Source organism: Trachypithecus francoisi, unplaced genomic scaffold (genome assembly GCF_009764315.1).
Source record: "Trachypithecus francoisi isolate TF-2019V2 unplaced genomic scaffold, Tfra_2.0 Lachesis_group12, whole genome shotgun sequence".
Lineage (NCBI taxonomy): Eukaryota > Metazoa > Chordata > Mammalia > Primates > Cercopithecidae > Trachypithecus > Trachypithecus francoisi.
The window spans coordinates 18,011,219-18,030,208 of NW_022681457.1; the positions used below are offsets into that span (position 1 = coordinate 18,011,219).

General features: G+C 44.4%; 1 protein-coding gene across 1 annotated transcript in view; it reads right to left on the minus strand.

Moving 5' to 3' along the window:
• Positions 1–825: 825 nt before the first annotated feature.
• Positions 826–18,990, minus strand: part of PLPP3 (phospholipid phosphatase 3) — an 83,853-nt gene continuing 65,688 nt past the window's right edge. Inside the window, exons 5-6 of the mRNA XM_033225034.1 lie at positions 16,236–16,412; positions 826–1,068 (exon numbers count right to left, since the gene is read on the minus strand). Of these exons, the coding sequence (XP_033080925.1) occupies positions 943–1,068; positions 16,236–16,412 (303 nt within the window). The 3' untranslated portion in view covers positions 826–942. The remainder of the gene's footprint in view (positions 1,069–16,235; positions 16,413–18,990) is intronic.

The following is an 18,990-nucleotide window of genomic DNA, read 5'->3' on the forward strand; positions in this document are numbered from 1 at the left end:
CCCCTTCACTCTCCCATCTGTTGTACAGAAGGCTGCTTTCCATCAGCTGGTGGCAGACCATGCCTTGCTCATCCCGAGCCCTCACAGGAAATCCTGGTGGGCACGCAGCAAGGATTTCAAGGGAGAAGGCAGTAACCGAAGTCGAACTGTTTCTAAGAGTGTGCAAGTGCCCGGTGATTGACGTGCACAACATCAGCCTCCTGCAATTGACATTTCAACATCACAGGATGGTGCGTCAAAAGAAGAAAAGTGAGGGCCTGTGCCCTCGATTTCTTCTGAAATTGTGCTATTTGTGAAATTCACTCGTCCACAAAGAGTCTGCTAATCACTAATGTGAGGAACTATGGTTGTTGGCCTATGGGCAGGGGAGGTGGTAAGGCCTTAGCACTGGGAATCTGGATTTGGGATCTGATCACTTGACTGAGCAAACTTGCTCTTTCCTTCTATTTAAAACACAAAACAAAACTTCCTGAACTAAAGTCACAGTACAGAATAGAATGGGATGGACAGAAAGACTCAAGAGGGCAGCTCTGCAATGGCTATTTTCTTGATTCAGTGCTATTTCTGGCATCATGTGCTACAATGTGAATTTTTGCTTTTCTCACAGGCCTGGGATTCCTCAGGTCACAAAAGGTGACCAGCAGCCTCTACTCAAATCATTTTAGTGTTTGTTCCTGAACAAGCCGTGTTCACTAGAACATGAACACTTAAACCAATTGCACATCCAGGTCTATGGCACTTGGTGTTAGTTTGCTGTTGTTTCCACATAGGCGAACACTACCTATTTTGGAAGGCCACAAAGTAAAACTTTTTTTTTTCCTTTTAAAAAATCAGTCGGGCAAAAGTTTTTCCCTACATTCTACTGTCTGATGAGATTGGAGAGCAGCAAGAACTTGCTGTCAGCAGTCATTTTACAGAAACAGCTCAGGAGGTGGGTGGCACCTACACCATGTTGTGGTGATTGTTCCTGTCAATAATGTCCACAGGTGAAAGGATTTCCTTCCGGATAGCAGGGGCAGGCAGGGAGAGCGTCGTCTTAGTCTTGAAGAGATCAGACACGAAGAAAACCTAGAAGCACAAATCAGAGATCGAAGTCAGTAACTGATATCTGGGGTCTGGGTACACAGGGTAAAGGAAGGTCAGAGGAGCACAGACTTCAGGAAAAGGGGCCCCAAATCAAAACTCTTTGAATAGGGAAGGGCGATAGAGATCATATCGTCAAGGCTTATTGTACAGATAGGGAAACTGAGGCCCAGGAAAAGGCAGTGACATGCTCCAGGTTGCACAACACCAGTTCAGTCGAATCCACTTCTAAGGACTCTCAGTCCAGTGCCCATATCTGCAACCCACATTTCCTTATTTCTCAAGGCAAACGAATAGCAATGAAAGATAAGTTCCTAAACAAAGGAAGCAGGTGATAATTAGTTCTAGTCATTAATTCGCACTACTTTCCCTTTCCTCACAAAGGAATCCAGGGTGTAACCAGAAAAGATCAGCCAACATGAACTCCTATCAGCAAGAGCTGAAGTCAGGCAGTGGTGACTATTTTTCCTGAAAACCTACTGGTATCAACCATTTGATGGGGGTCAAGAAACCAGGTTCTCGTTGCTGAGAAAGTTGGCAACTAACCTGGAGGAAAGGTTAATGAAAAATCTCCTATCACTTATTCCTAGCGTCCTTTTTCCTCCTGGGAATGTGACCTCACTGAGTCTTTCTTATAATACTTGAGAAACATTTATTGAATGCCACTTGCAAAGGTGTGAGGACGGCACAGGCATAGTTCCTGCCTCAATGAACTTATGATGAAAGATTCAAGGGTTTGATGAGCTACTGGAGTAAGAAAAATTTATGCTTTGTATTAGATGGCAAAATAAATACACAGACATCCATTTGAGCCATTTAGCAACAGGAGTTTTTACTAAGTAACCATAAGCGGCAGCTGTCAGTCATGTAATTTAATAGGAAACACATGGCTGGGTTTCAAAATAGCAACTAAAACACTATCAAAGTTCCTATATCCAACAGCTTTCTGAATTGATGAGTCTTTGTCCTGCAGATGGTAATGTGCTCACTACTAATGACAGCACTATGGCTTCACTCTGGCCACATTATAGGCAAGAAAACGAAGTTCTTAATAAGATTTTACCAAAACTAAGGCTCTAGCGATCCAGGGCCTGGCCACAGTAGGGACTTGCATTATTTGTTAAACTCATTTTCACAATGTCCCTTCTGTAGCAACACAGCAATCAAGAAAGTGCTATAAAAATCACAGCAAGAAGCTGGTGATGCTGGTTACCTGGAGAGAAGGGAACTGTGTGGCTAGAAGGCAAAGGTGAAACAGATATTTACTGGTCATTGTAAAACCTGTTGTACCTTTTGAATTTTGTACCCATTACATATATTACCTACCAAAACATTTAATAAGTATTATTTTGTTGTTAAAAAAAAAAATAAAGCTAGTCTACTTCTATGCTACTGCAAGAAAATGAAATATTAGCCAAGAAGTGTAACATCATAATACATTCACAGTTTGAGTGCTATTGGATGTATCACTTTGCAAGGGAAAAAAATTCAGTCTTTTCTCCCTTTCTTTTGTCAGGAGGTTTGAACAGTGAAAACCATGGTACCAAAAGATTTGTCTCCTAGTCAGAGTCAAACTTGAGGATCAGGAAAAAAAAGATCTGTGCACAACCTGCCAGTAGGCTCTAGGCTCCCCTGCCAGAAAATACTTTGTAGTTGGTTTGGGAAACAGTTTTCAAGTATCCCCAGTATGAGGAAACAGACTCAGTTAAAGTTCAGTGTGAAGATAATTAAAATTTTCAACTCTTCTCCACTCCAGCCCCAGCCCCACATTTTCCCTGATCTCCCCCAGTGGCCTTACTTCTTTTTGTATTAAAATGATGTTATTATCTGAGAGGTGCAGACAACAATGTCCTCATCTGTAGCTCAAAATGATCCTCCCCTTTATCCTTCACTTTGTCTCAGAGGAAGAGGTTTTGATCAATCTCTCCATCACTACTTTCTTTTCTTTTTCTTTTTTTTTAGATGGAGTCTTACTCTGTCACCCAGGCTGGAATGCAGTGGCACGATCTCGGCTCACTGCAACCTCTGCCACCCAGGTTCAAGTGATTCTCCTGTCTCAGCCTCCTGAGTAGCTGGGATTACAGGCAAGTGCCACTGTGCCTGGCTATTTTTTATATTTTTAGTAGAGACAGGGGTTCACCATGCTGGCCAGGCTGGTCTTGAACTCCTGACCTCGTGATCTGCCTGCCTCGGCCTTCCAAAGTACTGAGATTACAGGCATGAGCCACTGCGCCTGGCCCATCACTACTTTTAACTTCACTTATCCCAGCTTAGCAGCTAGATTCATGAAAATAAGTCATACAGGTCTAATTTCTTAGAGCTCTTTCTCCCAGAATCCATCCCATCTGCCAAAGGCAAATATAGCTGGGGACAGCTCCCCTATCCCCAGCAAACACCTTCCCCTTCAAGATCTTGAACAATCTACCACCTCAATCTACTGGCTTATCTCCCAATCTAATTTTCTGAGCTCATAGTCACTACATCTTAGGGTTTCCATTTCCTAACTGCAAGATAGGAATCATATGAAGATTAAAGGCAATAATAACTTGAGAAGATCTAAACCTGTGACTGTTGCATAGTTCAATAGAAGGTGTTACATTCTCTAATGATCTGGATATCGAAGTAATTACTGGACCCAGAGAAAGCCATGCTCTCCCATGTGTCCAAAACTTTGCTTATCGGCCTTTCTTCCTAGATGGGAGGCTTCTTGAAGATGGAATCCTATCCCTAATCACCCTGAATCACCCAAAGCACTTAGCTTTGAGCCTTGTACACAACAAGGGCTTAATAAATGTTTGTCATTGAATTTCAAAAATTCTCTCTACTTACTAGAAAGCAAGCACTCTGGCCTTAGACCTTATTGACAATACAACTCCTACAGACTTGAGGGGGAACCACATACTCAAATACTGCCCGCACGGAGCCAAGCGGCGAGGTGAAAAGTTGAGTGAGGTCCAGAAGAATCCCACTTTAAGCTGTATTTCACTTTCAGCATGACTTGAGGTTATATAAACACTGTTTTTGGGATCGTGAAACATAATACTGTCAAGACTGAAACAGGGTTCAGTCTTCCTAATATTTGAACAGCAGAACACACAAAGACCTAGCAAAAGTAAAAGCTTCTTGGCTTGGAGCAGTTTCATTTCCTACAGAAGATGATCTCCACCCAGAAAGAAAACCCAGAGGCCCAGGCTGGGAAGGGTCTATACAAATTAAGTGGCTGTCTTAGGTCTATGGGATAAACCCACTCCCAGCCCACAATCCTACTCCACAGATCTCTGCTGTGCGAAAGGACACATTGGACAATAAATACAGTTCCAGAAAACAAGAAAAACTATACCCTAAGCACCAAGAAGAGATCTAAGTTACAATGCGCAGAACATTTGTTTTCAATTCCGTTTCTCCAATGCTTTGAATTTTATACATTACTTTTTGGAAAATGAATGAATGCAATCAATAAATACTTATTGGATTCCTGCTATGTGTTCAACTCCAAAAATATGAAGATGAATATACATGAAGACAGTCTTTTACCCTCCGGGAGTTTGTAGGCCAGTGAGTTAGAGAGCCAGGTAAACAGATGACCACAATACAGCATATTAAGGATTATGATGGAGGGAAGCCAGGGTGTTGAGGAAGCACAGAGAATGTGGCATTTAACCCAGACTGAAGGGGAGTGGGAAGCAGGCCTTAGAAGGCTTCTCCTAAAGGATGTCTATTTGATCTCGGCTTTGAAGGATAAGGAAGAGTTAACCAGGCAGTGAATGCTAGGATGTTGTTTCAGGCAAAGGGAATAGTGTGTGCAAAGGCACAGGAGAAAGGGAGTACAGCACATCCGGGAGCTGCAGGAAGCTCAGTATATCTAAGGTGGAGCAGTCAAAGAGGCTGGAGAGGAGAGGACTAGATATTGAAAAGCCTCCTGGGACACGTTAAGCAGTTCAGATCTCGTTGTTTTAGCTCTAGGAATCATTGTCAAGGCGAAAGTGGGGAAGCAACACATTGGAAAGACCTGCATTAAGATCATGTTGGAGGTCGGGCGTAGTGGATCAAGCCTATAATCCCAGCACTTTGGGAGGCTGAGGCAAGTGGATCACTTGAGATCAGGAGTTCGAGACCAGCCTGGCCAACATGGTGAACCCCGCCCCCTCTAAAAAAGTACAAAAATTAGGTGGCTATGATGGCAGGTGCCTATAATGCCAGCTACTCGGGAGGCTGAGGCGGAAGAATCACTTGAACCTGGGAAGTGGAGGTTTCAGTGAGCCAAGATGGTGCCATTGCACTCCAGCCTGGGCGAGAGAGCGAGACTCTCTGTCTCAGACCAAAAAAAAAAAAAAATCACAATGGTAACTAAAATGGAGATGGAGTCAGAAAGCATGTAGTGAGCCTGGAGGCAGGGATGAAAGAGTCTAGGAGAGGATGAGTCCTGAACAACACCTATGCAGTAAAGACAAAGAAGAAGAGATGGATTTTGAAACGCTGAGGATGGGACTGCAGCTGGTAGAGGTGATATGTTTGGGGTGGGTATGTGTGTGAGGGAGGCAATATTTTTCTTCCTAGTTCTGTTTTCAACTCTAGAAATCTCTGCACTTATTCCCATAAAAACTTAAAATTTCGCTAACTATGCTAGGAAAGAAATATATATAACTTGCTTTCCTCTGCCTGTGACATTGTCTTGGGGGAGTGATTCCCCCCCACCCCAGTGGCATTTGGTACTGTATAGTGTTGTACCACCATCACTTTTATCTAATTCCAAGACATTTCATTACCCCAAAATAAAACTCCATAAACTTTCAGCAGCCATGTCCCGTTCCTTCTTCTCCCCAGCCCCTGGTAACCATCAATCTGCTTTCTGTTTCTATGGCTTTATCTATGGGGAAGTGATTCTGACTCAGTGATTCTCCTGAGTCAAAAGGAGTCAACTGTTCCGTGATCCCAGGGTGGAAGATGATCTAATTTACCCAAGCACTGTGGACAATGTAGCTCCTTCCTTCAAGAGCAAGAGTACACACAAGAAAACTCTAAGCTGTAAGAACCCCATTCACTGTGATGAGGAGATAAGAAAAAACAAACTAGAAAAAGAAAAAACAGAGGGGGGAAAAAAGAGTGGTTGAGACTGTGAACGAACATGTGAAATCTGACACATTCTAGCTGGACGTAGAGGCAATATGCTGATGGGAGTTTTCTATAGGACAAACAGAATCTGCTCTCAAAGTTCTTACAGTTTCTAGGGCTATCTTTGGCCAAGAGTTGGCACACTCAAAGAGGAAGATGCTTCCGATGGCTTATATCAGCATTCACACTCTGGAAATGTTAACCTCTCAGGAAGCACAGAGAGTCCAGCCCTGCTGGGGTGTTGCCTGCCTAGAGGTCACCAAGAACCAAGTACATCAGAAACAAGAAGTCTGGTAGGTAGCCAGCTTCCTCCTTTCATTGCTAGGAATGGCTGAATCAGCGAATTTTGAGGATCATTTTGTTAATTTTGTTAAGGGCAGATTATAACAATAAAATTATCCTTTAAATGTTCCTAGAGTCCCTGAGTGTAAGTGAACTCCTTGAAAATAGGAATCCCATCCTTACATAACACATTGATCTGAAATGCTAGCAAAAGGTAGATAACTATAAAAGAAAAAGAACTTTTGAGTCTTAGAACCTCAAGAAAACTGAGCGTCATCTATTCTGGTATTTCCTAAAGTGTTGTCCTCAAACCATCTGTTTCAGAATCACCTGGAAGCTTCCTGAAATAGCAGATTCCTGGGTCCATCTAACACCTACTGAGAGTGTTGTTTGGAATCTGCATTTTAGCAAACACTACAGTTATTTGTTATGCAGACAACAGTTAAGAGAGCCATTAGTGGACAGTCTGTGGAGATTAACAGAGGGGCTCAAATCCCACACCCGCCATTGCATGGCTGTGTGTCTTAGACAATCTACACTGAGCACACAATTACCTTCTTTGAACGACCCTTCTCTCTGGTACCCATATTGAACTTTTAATAACCTTCCATCTTAGCATTAGGCCATAGGCTTTGATACATGATGCATGTATTCCCATGTGTTCTGGCCCTGGGATTTCCTTTTAGCTTTCTGGTCTACCACACTGAACAATCTCATGGATTAAGGAAGGAATAACTCTCTTTGGAGGAGAAAGCCTTGGGACCTGGCTCACACTCATGCCCTAAGTACAGTAAGTGCTATCTAAAGAAAAGCCATCTTTGGCAGCCTTGTTTTTTAACTAGATGGGATTATCCAACTGCAGTCATTATTTTTTGACCGCAATAAAGGGCTTTCAGTGGCTTTTGGCTCTGGGAATTTGTGAGCATTTCTGTTGAGTGACTTCCTAGTATATCTGAGAGGGAAAATGATGAGATGGAAAAGAGTGTGACACTGGAAATCAGACAGCAGAATATAGTCCCAAAATTTCTACTGGTGTGTGATCTAAGCTGTCACACTTGTCTTGAATTTATACAAGATGAAAAGGTTTTACAGTTGCAGATGATGGGTCTGCCCTATATTTGTGTGCAAATGTTATTTTTAAAATCCACCAGCCGGGCGCGGTGGCTCACACCTGTAATCCCAGCACTTTGGGAGGCCGAGGTGGGCGGATCACCTGAGGTTGGGAGTTCGAGACCAGCTTGACCAACATGGAGAAACCCCGTCTCTACTAAAAATACAAACATTAGCCGGGTGTGGTGGCGCATGTTTGTAATCCCAGCTACTTGGGAGGCTGAGGTAGAAGAAACACTTGAACCTGGGAGATGGAGGTTGTGGTGAAGCTGAGATCACGCCATTGCACTCTAGCCTGGGCAACAAGAGTGAAACTCTGTCTCAAAAAAAAAAAAAAAAAAAAAAAAATCACCTACCTGTGGTTGCTGTAAGGCTTACATGAAATATATGTGAAAACACTTTGAAGAACTATTCATTCATTCATCCATTTATTTATTTTGAGACAGAGTCTCGCTCTGTCGCTCAGGCTGGAATGCGGTGCACCATCTCCACTCACTGCAACCTCCACCTCCCCAGTCCAAGCATTCTTGTGCCTCAGCCTCCGAGTAGCTGGGATTACAGGTGTGCACCACCGCACCTGGCCAATTTTTGTATGTTTTTTAGTAGAGACGGGATGTTGGCCGGCCTGGTCTTGAACTCCTGAACTCAAGTGATCCACCCACCTCAGCCTCCTAAAGCGCTGGGATTATAGGCGTAAGCCACCGCACATCCAGCCTTATGAAGGACTATTCAAATCATCACTGCTATTGAGGAATGTGAAGGAAATTAGTCCCACAAAACGAACAAAGAGGGTTTTGAGAAGCAAAGAAAGTTGAGAGCAATTTTGCGGAGCATGCTGCTGTGTGCCTGTGGTCCCAGCTAGTCAGGAAGTTGAGGTGGGAGGATGGCTTGAGCCCAAGAGTTTAAGGCCAGCCTGGGCAACATAGCAAGACCCACCCCCGGCCCTCTCCCTGTCCCTTTAAAGAAAGTTGTGGGCAATACTGATGGAGAACAGGAATCTGTGCCAAGGAACCTTCCAGGAAAATATTCATAGGCTATTAGGGAGGGTGTCTGGTAAGGAGGACCCAGGGGACTGACACCTCTGTCTATGGGGTGCTAAATGCAGTAGGAGCTGGAGCTTAGGAACATAGTACCCAAAGATGACCAAGGCTCGACAAAGGCAGGGGACCCCATTCCCAGAAACCATCCAGTTTTGAAGCTGAAAGGGAGAAGCAGGCTACTATTCATTGAGGTCACCTGTCCCCATTATCCCACAAGTTCCGTTGTTCTGCATTTCTAGGGTCACAAAACACATCATGTTCTCACCCATCTCCATGTCTTCGTGCTATTCCTTCTGCGTGGAATTCCCTTCCTTATCTTTTGTATCTTACAGCAAATGGCCATTCATTTTTAAAGAATTACCTACTCTAAAAATTCTTTCTAGTCTTACAACACCCTCAAGAAGAATTAATCACCTCTTCTCTTGTAACCGCACTGTCCTCAGTAGTGTATCCCATCCCAGCAGCTGTGCCCTTCTATTATACTTCTCTGTTTACATGTCTGTTCCTACTAGATCATTCTCAAGCCATTAGCAAGCTACAAAATCAACTAACTAGATAGCCACTACCAGCATTTTTGAAGGTTAATAGAAAATATTAGAATGTCTCACACAGTAAGGGCAAGTCTTATTTTGTGACATATTTGTTTTAGTTATGTGTGGGTGACTCTATTGGGTTATGATATAAAGTGTATTTCTTATTATAGATGGTGGTCAAGTCTTGGAAAGCTACTGCACTAGATAAGCTCTTTAAGGACCAACTCCTTTTAGCTCTGAATCTTTAAATAAAGCATAGTACTTAATGTACAATTCACTATCAACATGTTGCATGTGCCAAGCATGATGCATCTTTAATTCTCTAAATCCTCAATCCAAAAATCATGTTAGGTATTATCATCCCCACCTCATGGGATTGGAAAAGGTGGCTGAGAGGTGAAGTGACTTATCCTGACAGCTTACCTAGCAAGTGGCAGGAATATAACTTCCCTCTCTGAGCCTCTGCTTCGTCAGCCCATCCATCTTAGCAGGGGCACAAGAAAGGAAGTTTTAGAAGTAAAGTTGATCCTTGAATAACATGAGCTTGAACTGCATGGGTCCACTTATATGCAAATTTTCTTCTGCTTCTGCCAACCCTGAGACAGCAAGACCAACCCCTCCTCTTCTTCCTCCTCATGAGCCTACTCAACATGGAAACAACCAGCATGAAGACTTTCATGGTGATCACTTCCACCTAATGTACAGTAAATATATTTCCTCTTCCTTATAATTTTCTTGATAACATCTTCTTTTCTCTAGCTTACTTTATTGTAAGAATACTGTATATAATACATAAAACATACGAAATATGTGTTGATTGACTGTTTATGTTATCAGCAAGGCTTCCAGTCAACAGTAGGCTATTAGTAGCTTTAAGTGTTGAGGGAGTCAGAAGTTCTGTTTGGACTTTTTATTGTGCTGGAGGTCAGAACCTCTAGTCCTCATGTTGTTCAAGGTCAACTGTGTTTTGACCAGTTGTAGAGTACTACAAAGATACTGTCATTATCCATTAGCGGCCAAAGTTTACTCCTTTGCTTCCTTGTCTCTCCCACATCCATGTTTCTACCTGCCTAAGAGTAGGGGCCAGCAGTGGCAAGGTCACATTAACTCAAGGTCACATTACTGGGCAAAGAGCTAGACTTTTGCAGGGCCAGAAGAGGTTTGGGAGCTCATTTCATCCATTCCCCTGTGCCCAGGCAGCAATGGGGTAAGTCAGAAGGGAATAGATGGGACTCTCTCCTGTTAGAGAAGGAAGAGGCCTTGCAAATTCATGGCCAAGCATGCTTGGAATTTACTGTTTAGCCCTTTAGATGGAATCAAGAAACTGGCGATTTGGTTCCTACTCTGCTACTGTGTGTCCTTGGGCGTGTCCTGGCCTCTCCCTGCACTGCAGTTTCCTTTTGCAGGGGTTGTCATCGCTGAACTCTTCTTCACACTGGCATTCTTGCTGGTGCCTTTTCCCAAGGTCACCTCACTGGGGAAGAGACAAAGAATGCCCTTGCCCTTCCCTACATCTGGAGGAAGATAGCAGCACACAAAAGAGCAACGGCGAGTGGAGCCACACCCCCGGGAAGAGGAAAACCAGGAAAGACTCTGCTGTGTATTTATGCAATCCATGAGCAGCTGCTTCCTCTGCTGAACCCACAGCAATGGCAGCCGAGCCCTCCCCTGACCCCTCCCAGGGGCCCCTAATTTGCCATCTGTTAGAGGGTCAGGGAGGAGGTGACCAGATATGCAAGTTGTCACCAGATAGGAAATGAACCGATGTCTGTTCCTTCGTCCTAGTCCCTGGGTGAGTTCAGCTGTAAATTTCACATCCTTGGTAGGGTGACTTAGTGAGTGTGTAGGCGGGAGGGGGGCTGGGACAGTCAATATGAGCCTGTATTTTTTTTTTTTTTTTAATTTGTCTCTCTGTTTATGTGTGTCTGTGGTTCTGAGTTCTGGCAAGACAGACAGAATGGACGTCTGTCTGTCTGGGTACGACCGGGTCTGCCCATGCACCTCGTGGTCTATCTGGGCTGTGGCTCTCTCCTTTGTCTCGTGTACCCCTGTACACATCTCTGAAGGTGTGCTGGCAGGCCTAGCTGACCCTAAGTGCTTGTGTCTGTGTTGAGTCCATGACACTGTATAGGTCTTCCGTCTGTGCTGGCTTCCATTGTCTTCCCTTTCTGGAAAACATTCAATTAGTAAGCAATGGAGGAGGAAACCAGACTTCCATTTGACATGTGATTTTGTCTAGACAAGTCTGCCTGCTGCGACAGGATCTACCCTCAACAGACCCAGGTAAAAGTTCTTGGCTGTCATGCCTGTTGCCCAAGGCTCTACAGTTATGGAACCAACATTCTAGGGTAACGCACGGTACTTCAGTTACTACAAAGTCAGCTGTGCCACAGAATGCCTGTGCACAAAGGTCATGGAGCTACAAGGCCTCCAGCTTCAATTCACAGGTAAGGAAACTAGGCCCAGAAGAGAAGTGTCTGGCCTGAAGCCACCAGCTAATACATCATTCACCATTTATCCAATGCTGATGAAGCACCTATTGTGTCAGCTACTATACTAGGCACGGAGAATAAATAATCAGAAGGTTAAGCCACGGATTCTGCTATTAAGGCACCCACAATCTAGCTGAGGAGACACACATATGAGCAGGCAGTGAATAGATCAGGCCTAAAGCCATGGCAGGAAGAAAGTGCAAAGGGTCATGGGGGACTGGAAGGAAGTGAGACAATACTGTCTTCAGGGACTAGGGAAGTTGTGGAAAGCTGAACAATGTCCCCCAAAGACGCCCATATCCTAAGTCCCAGAAGCAATTAATGATGCTACATGATAAAATGAGATTCAGCTAAGATCTTGAGATGGAGAGATCATCCTGGGTTATCAAGGTGGTCCCAGCATCTGTAAAAGAGGGAGGCAGAAGGACAAAAGTCACAGAAGAAGGTGTGACAAATGGAGGCAAAGGCCAGAGAAGTGTATGCATGTGAGAGAGAGAGGGAGAGGGAGAAGTGAAGATTCTATGCTGCTAGCTTTGAAAGTGGAGAACGGGGCCATAAGCCAAGGAATGCAGGTAACTCCGGAAAGCTAGAAAAAGCAAGGCAACAGATCTCCCCTTAGATCCTCTAGATGGAACACAGCCCTGCCAACACCTTGATTTTAGCTCAGTGAGACCCTTTTCTAACTCCCAGCTTCCAGAACTGTAAGAAAATAAACTTGCATTCTTTTAAGCCACTAAATGCGAGGTAATTTGTTACAGCAGCCAGAGGCAACTCACACAGAAGGCTTCATCAGAGATGAAGTGAAACTGGAACTGTGTTCCATCAAAGGGGACAGCTATCTAATATAGAAACTTGGGTGTTGGAAAATATTGAAGTGTTTGACATGCCGGGAGGTAAAGGGGTAGAGGGATGAGAGGAGGCCTGCCAAAGTCTGAGTCTTGGAGTGCCAGCTCTGTGTCAGACTGTCTGGGGTCAACTCCAGTTTTGCTACCTTCTAAGTGCTTGGGCTCTCGGCAAATGTGGTGAAGATTACATCTCAGTTAACAGGGAGTCCGTAGAGGCTTGGCTCAGGAGGTTATCTGGCAGACTGGAAAATGGATTCTGTGTTTCTTGGCACTTCAAGCGGTGGCTTTTGTGCCATACGTGCTGCTTTTTTTATGATCCTCCTAACCTTAGGTGATGTCTCTGTGTTTCAAACACCATTCAGTATAGCCATAGTCATCAGTAAGAAGAGCACTTGGTCCTTCCTGGGATTCACTGGCACAGCGGCCCTGATTCGTGGGGAAAAGTTCTGTAATGTGGCACAAGCAGAGCAGAGGCCACAGACTCCTGCCTGGCACGTGACAGCTACATTGCACAACCTTGATAAAGCTGCAAAACCCATGAGGCAGATGCCCGTGATCCTCCTCACAGTTCCCTCTCCCGGGTACCTGGTGTCTTCATCACGTGGTCTCTGGTTCCCCACACCTCCCCACAGATCTACCCATCTCTGCTCAATCCAGGGTCCTGAGCTTTGCTTCTGTCTCCCTCACAATCAAACCCAGGACAATAGAATCCTGGGAGCTTACGACTGGAAAAGACACTACCTTCTTTTCTCCCAGCTGAACATTCCCAAACTTTTATTCTGAGTAGCCACAGCTTCCAGGCACTTCCCTGAATGGGCCTCTCAGATGGCTTCAGTGAAATGAATCTCTCAGTGCTGTGATTCCAAGCCGTTCTGGACCATGAGGTCCCACTGAGCACAAGGCTGGGTGTCAGGCATTTGGAGAAAAATGATAAGTAAGATTGAGTCCCTGTTCTTGCATGTTCACAGGTGAGTGGGCGAAAGGCAGGGAAAGATATTTATCACCCCTTTCCAAACCATCTTTACATTGTAAATCAGGCTTTCAAACTTAAAGCAATAACTGGATCCACCCAAAGAGTTAGTTAGGAAGGACTCTGTGACACAATTAAATGATACTCTTTAAGCAGCTAACTATGCAGCTTTTGTTTCGGGTTAACTGCAGGGCCTTCAGCTTCAGGGACTTCCTCTCCTTGCAGAGTGCAGAGGGCATAGCTTTGAGTCCAAGAGAATCGTGGTGCAGCTGTCTATTAGCTTCTGACCCTGGATGACTTAAGTTACCTCTCTGGGCCTAGTTACTTCTGTAAAATGGTGGTAGTACAATGGCTTAATGTGGCTAAAAGAAGACAATAGGCAACCGGGCACTGTGGCTCACGCCTGTAATCCCAGGACTTTGGGAGGCTGAGGCGGGCGGATCACCTGAGGTCAGGAGTTCAAGACCAGCCTGGCCAATACGGTGAAACCCCGTCTCTACAAAAATACAAAAATTAGCCAGGCATGATGGTGGGTGCCTGTAATCCCAGCTACTCGGGAGGCTGAGGCGGAAGAATCACTTCAACCTGGGAGGCGGAGTTTGCAGTGAGCTGAGATCGCGCCATTGCACTCCAGTCTGGGTGACAGAGCGAGACTCTCAAAAAAAAAAAAAAAAAAAGGAAGACAATGCGTAAAGTATCAGAATGGCACCAACAGAGAGTAGGTCTTTGTAAACGACCTACAGGATCAAATTCCTATACTGTGCTACAGTCAGCAAGAGCCAAACAGGACACAAGTCAGAACTCTCATTTCACTTTTTGAAAATAAGCCATAGTCTTCCCGAACACTCTGTCTAATTGCTTATGGCCCATGTTTTAGGATATAAAAGAGAGGAAGGCTAGTAAGGATCCCCCAACCTTTTAATTTTTTTAATTGGGGGTGCAGAGGAGTCCAATTAGGGCAGTGGCGCCAAGAAGGAACCACAACAGCAGGCCCCTGCAGGCTGTCCTCCTGCTGAGAGCAAAGCTCAGGAGGGCACAGTCAGTAAAGGGTTACCCTTCAGTGCAAATGCCCATCCCCCACTGTCACCTCACATTAAAGGGCCAGGCACCAGAGAACAAGCAGGTCAGTGACAGCTGCTCTCATTAACGGTTTGCTCCCCCAGTTTCTCTCCCTTTTGGCCTTTACTTTTACAAAGAAAAAAGAAAAAGAAAGCAAGGGAGAAAACCATTAAAACAGCCAGTCCCGTAGGCTGGGATTCCCATGTCAAAGGCTGCAGGCAGTTCACACACTGCTTTCTTCGTGGTGCCCACTCTGATTGCTGCAACTCCTTCTCCCTCTCCTTGACCTGTGCACATGGAGTCAGGTGATTCCCTGCCTGCTGAAGCCCCCTGCACATGTCACTATGACAGCCCCCATGGCACTGAGCTCCTGTGCTTAGCCTGTGAGAGGAGCAAGAATGGGATTTCCTTGGGAGGGCTGAGCCTTATTCATCCCTATACCTTCAAGAGAATATTCCCTACAGTGTTCTCAAAAAGGGTTAGATCAACTCATTGATTCTGGCTTTTTGCTTGTTAAGCACACATTTGCTTAGTCTGAGCTAGAATCCCTGAGAGGCCTTGATAAGACAGGGAGAGTAACATATATGTTACAAATGGTCCCTGCCCCCAAGAACTCACAGCCTAAATGAAGACACCCATCACAATTTCAATCCTGAGTGTTTAGTGCTGTTACAGAGGAGCTGGGGAGAGGCTGCATAGAGACACGAGCCTGCAGCCAGGCTCACAAACCAGGAAAGGATAAGAAGCTGGTTGAGATCTCTCTATTGTTCATAATTCTCACTGTGAATGAGCAAGGATAATACTAACAACAATACAGCCTACATGTGTGGTGCTTAAATATCCAGCCATTATTGTATTCTGGGATTCCTGCTGGGCTGGGGTGAGCTCCCCTCAGGAGGGCCCAGGAAGTCACAGTATCACAGTAGGTGCTCAGTCATGTTTGCTGAACAAGCCCCTCAAAACTCTTAGCAGGCAGGAAAAGTAGTGCCTACAGATGGAGGCTCAGAGAAGTGCAATGCCTTCTCCCACCTTTACCGGGAGTCAGAGATGAAGTACTTCATTTGGGGCAAATCAGTATGTGGTCCATCCCAAGTTATCCCTAGGAAGTCTGTGACTCGATGTACAAGGCCGTCAGCCTGCGGGAGGGCTCAGCCTTCAGAAAACCTCCTCTTCTCCAATGAACACTGAGTTTAGCATCTGTCTGAGTCACTCCCAAGGTCACAGAGGGAAGAGGAGGCATTTTCCAAGAAGCCGAGGAGTCCCATTGCATACTCAGTGTCCACCAAAACAGCATGTGAGCACTCGAGTCAGGAGACTTAGATCTTGCTACTAGGTCAACAGACTTAGCATGACACTAAGCATGACCTGCTGACACATGACCTTGGGTAAGTTTCTTCCCTAAATTTCCTCATCTATAACATGAGCAAGTTGGATAATATCTCAGCTCTCTTCCAGTTGCAACATTCTATGAGCCCAAACCCTCTGTATTTACAGAGAAGATTTACAGACCCTATCAGATCAAAACTCACAGGCTGGGAAGCAGCAGGAATTATTCTCATTTTACTGAAGGAGTCCTAAGGCCTAAGGCCAGGTGACCCCAGGCAGGGAACAGGAACGAGGGCTCTCTCGCTTTAGTCACTGAGCTGGAAACATTTAACAAGCAACAGTCCAGGGCTCCACTTGCATACTGAGGACAAGATGCTACTTACTATGCAGCAAGCCACCAGGGCTCCTTGAGCAAATCCTGCCAGCACATCACTGGGATGGTGCTTGTGGTCTGATACGCGGGACAGTCCCGTGTAGAAGGCCATCATGATCAAGGTGAACTGCAGGAGGGGCCGGAGCAGGCGGGCTCCTCGCCAAGTGAAGCGGGCCTGTAGGTATAGCTGGAGAAAGGAGACAAAGAGAACAGACATTACGTGACTCCCCACTCACATGCACTATAACCCCAGGTGACACACACTACATTTCTACGAACTGGGACTATCTAGACCTTGGGTGGCATGTTGTAGATACAGCAATTTGAACATGACCTCAAGCCAGTTATTTAAATGATGAGCCTGGCTAGGCGCAGTGGCTCACACCTGTAATCCCAGCACTTTGCGGGGCTGAGGTGGGCGGATCACCTGAGGTCAGGAGTTTGAGACCAGTCTGGCCAACATAGTGAAATCTCATCTGTACTGAAAATACAGAAATTATCCAGGTGTGGTGGCATGTGCCTATAGTTGCAGCTACTCAGGAGGCTGAGGCAGGAGAATCACTTGAACCCAGGAGGCGGAGGTTGCAGTGAGCCGAGATCGCACCACTACACTTCAGTCTGGGCAACAGAGCAAGACTCTCTCAAATAAATAAATAAATAAATAAATAAATGCTGAGCCTTAGTTTTCACACTAGAAAATAGGACAAATAGTTTATCTAGGGAGACAAACTAGGGAAAGCTGAGCAAAACAATATGTGTAAATGACCTTAGCATACTGCCACATAGTAGGAACTTAATAAGTGATAGTTTCCCTTTATCTTCCTCTTGACTGAAACTAATAATTAAAGAGCAGTAACCAGGGCTTGCAAAGGTTTTTTTTTTTTTTTTTTTTTTTTTAACAATTGATGACAACTTACTTAACACATTTGTGTATTTCCCTGGGGATCACGGCTATATAATCCCTACACTACCTGGTCTCAGCATGGAAATTAAATGTGCAATGATAAGAGGAAGTTATTACATCCCCAATGAGATGCTTCTGCTTCAGAAGAAAGCAGCTCTATCAAGGACACATTTCTAAGTCACCACTTGGAACTATGGATATTGAATGAGAATATAAGGAAACAATAAACCAACAAGACAATGCCAGGGAACTTTCAAATACAAGTTGACAGACACTAGACAGGGTGGAGTAGAAGAGTAACCTGAAGAAAAATGGAAGATTAAAAAAAATCACCTCTGGCTGAAGCAAAGTAGTTGAAATGACGTCAACTGGGCATTGTCCCCTCAGAGTTATCTTGCTGCAGTTTCCGTTCTAACCTCTGGGCACAACCTATTCCCAGGTTCCTGTGGGAACTTGGGAAATGAGGGGGAAGAGGCAAGTGGACAAGAGGAACTTCCAACTACAAATCAAAGCATTTGGAGAGGCAGGAGAAGGGAAGAGAGCGGAGGGGAGGAGGCTGATGGCCTAAAGATAGACCTGCAGCAGTGCTGAAGACATGTTTGTTCTTCCTGGGACAAACGGACACCCTCCTTCGGTGGCAAGAAAAGAGCAAGCAATGGTCAGTCTTGATGAGACAGAAGAGTGGAAGATCCCAGAATCATTGTTAGCCATAAGTGTCTAGGACTGAATCCTCAACTATATGGAAAACTATTTCAAATAAACAGACATAGAAGACAGCAGACAACTTTATAATCATTTTGAAATTATATAAATGTATTATTGGAAAAACTTAAGAGGAAAAAATAAGAATACTGACAAAAGATCGCACTGAGGCCGTTGCCTGCTAAACAAGGGATAAAAACAATGGTTTTCTCATATATAAATAATAATCAGTTAAAAATGTAGAAGAAGATTGCACAGAGCCTTTATGGAATAAAGGCTGTAAAGGACAATTTGAAGAGACAGAGAGTGAGAATTTTACACTCAACTTTTAAATTCAGAAGTTGATATGTAAATACTATTAGATTGCCATGGACATCCTAAAAAGATCTGGAGAAAAAATTATTCTAAAGATAACCTAAAAGACCAAATCTGTAGCAGTAGGCAAAATAATAATAATAAAAATTAAATTTTAAAAAAGAAAGAAGCTAGACACTAAGAAAAGTGCTAAAGACAAAGAAAAATGAGGAGTTATAAATCCTGACGTATAGAGCAGACAGTTGAGGGATACAAGAAAATAAATAAGTGTACTAATGTGTTTTACAGGAGCTATGAAAGAAGTTAGAGGCCAGGGTCAACTCCTATTTGGAAGGGATACTTGACCTGAATCCTAAAGGTGAATGAGTATTTGCTGGGTTTAAGGAGCAGGAATGAGGGATATATATTCCAGGCAGAGGGTGGCTCAGAGGCCTGCCATAGAAGTTCCCCAAAACTTCAAATAGTTCAGTATAGCTGGAGAAGAGGGTGTTGGGGAAGTGGGGTGAGCAGTGATGAGAAATAGGGCTGTAGGGACAAGGAGGGCCTAGTTCATGAAGGGCTTTCAGTGTCAAACTAAGCAACCCAGACCTTATTTTGCAGGCCGGTCTTTCCCAAACCGTATTCCACTGAATATTAAGGGCTTCTTCAAAAAAGGTAGGCGAATGATCTATACTAAATCCTTATTTTTGTCACTTACCATGCTTATAAGATTACTAAAGGCTCTGAGAAGTCCTGCAGGAAAGAATACTTATTTGACCTTTCATCACTATTCTCAGAGAACACCTACCTATTTGAATCACAATTGGAAAATCTTATTGTCAGCAATGGTGAAAAGTTAAATGAT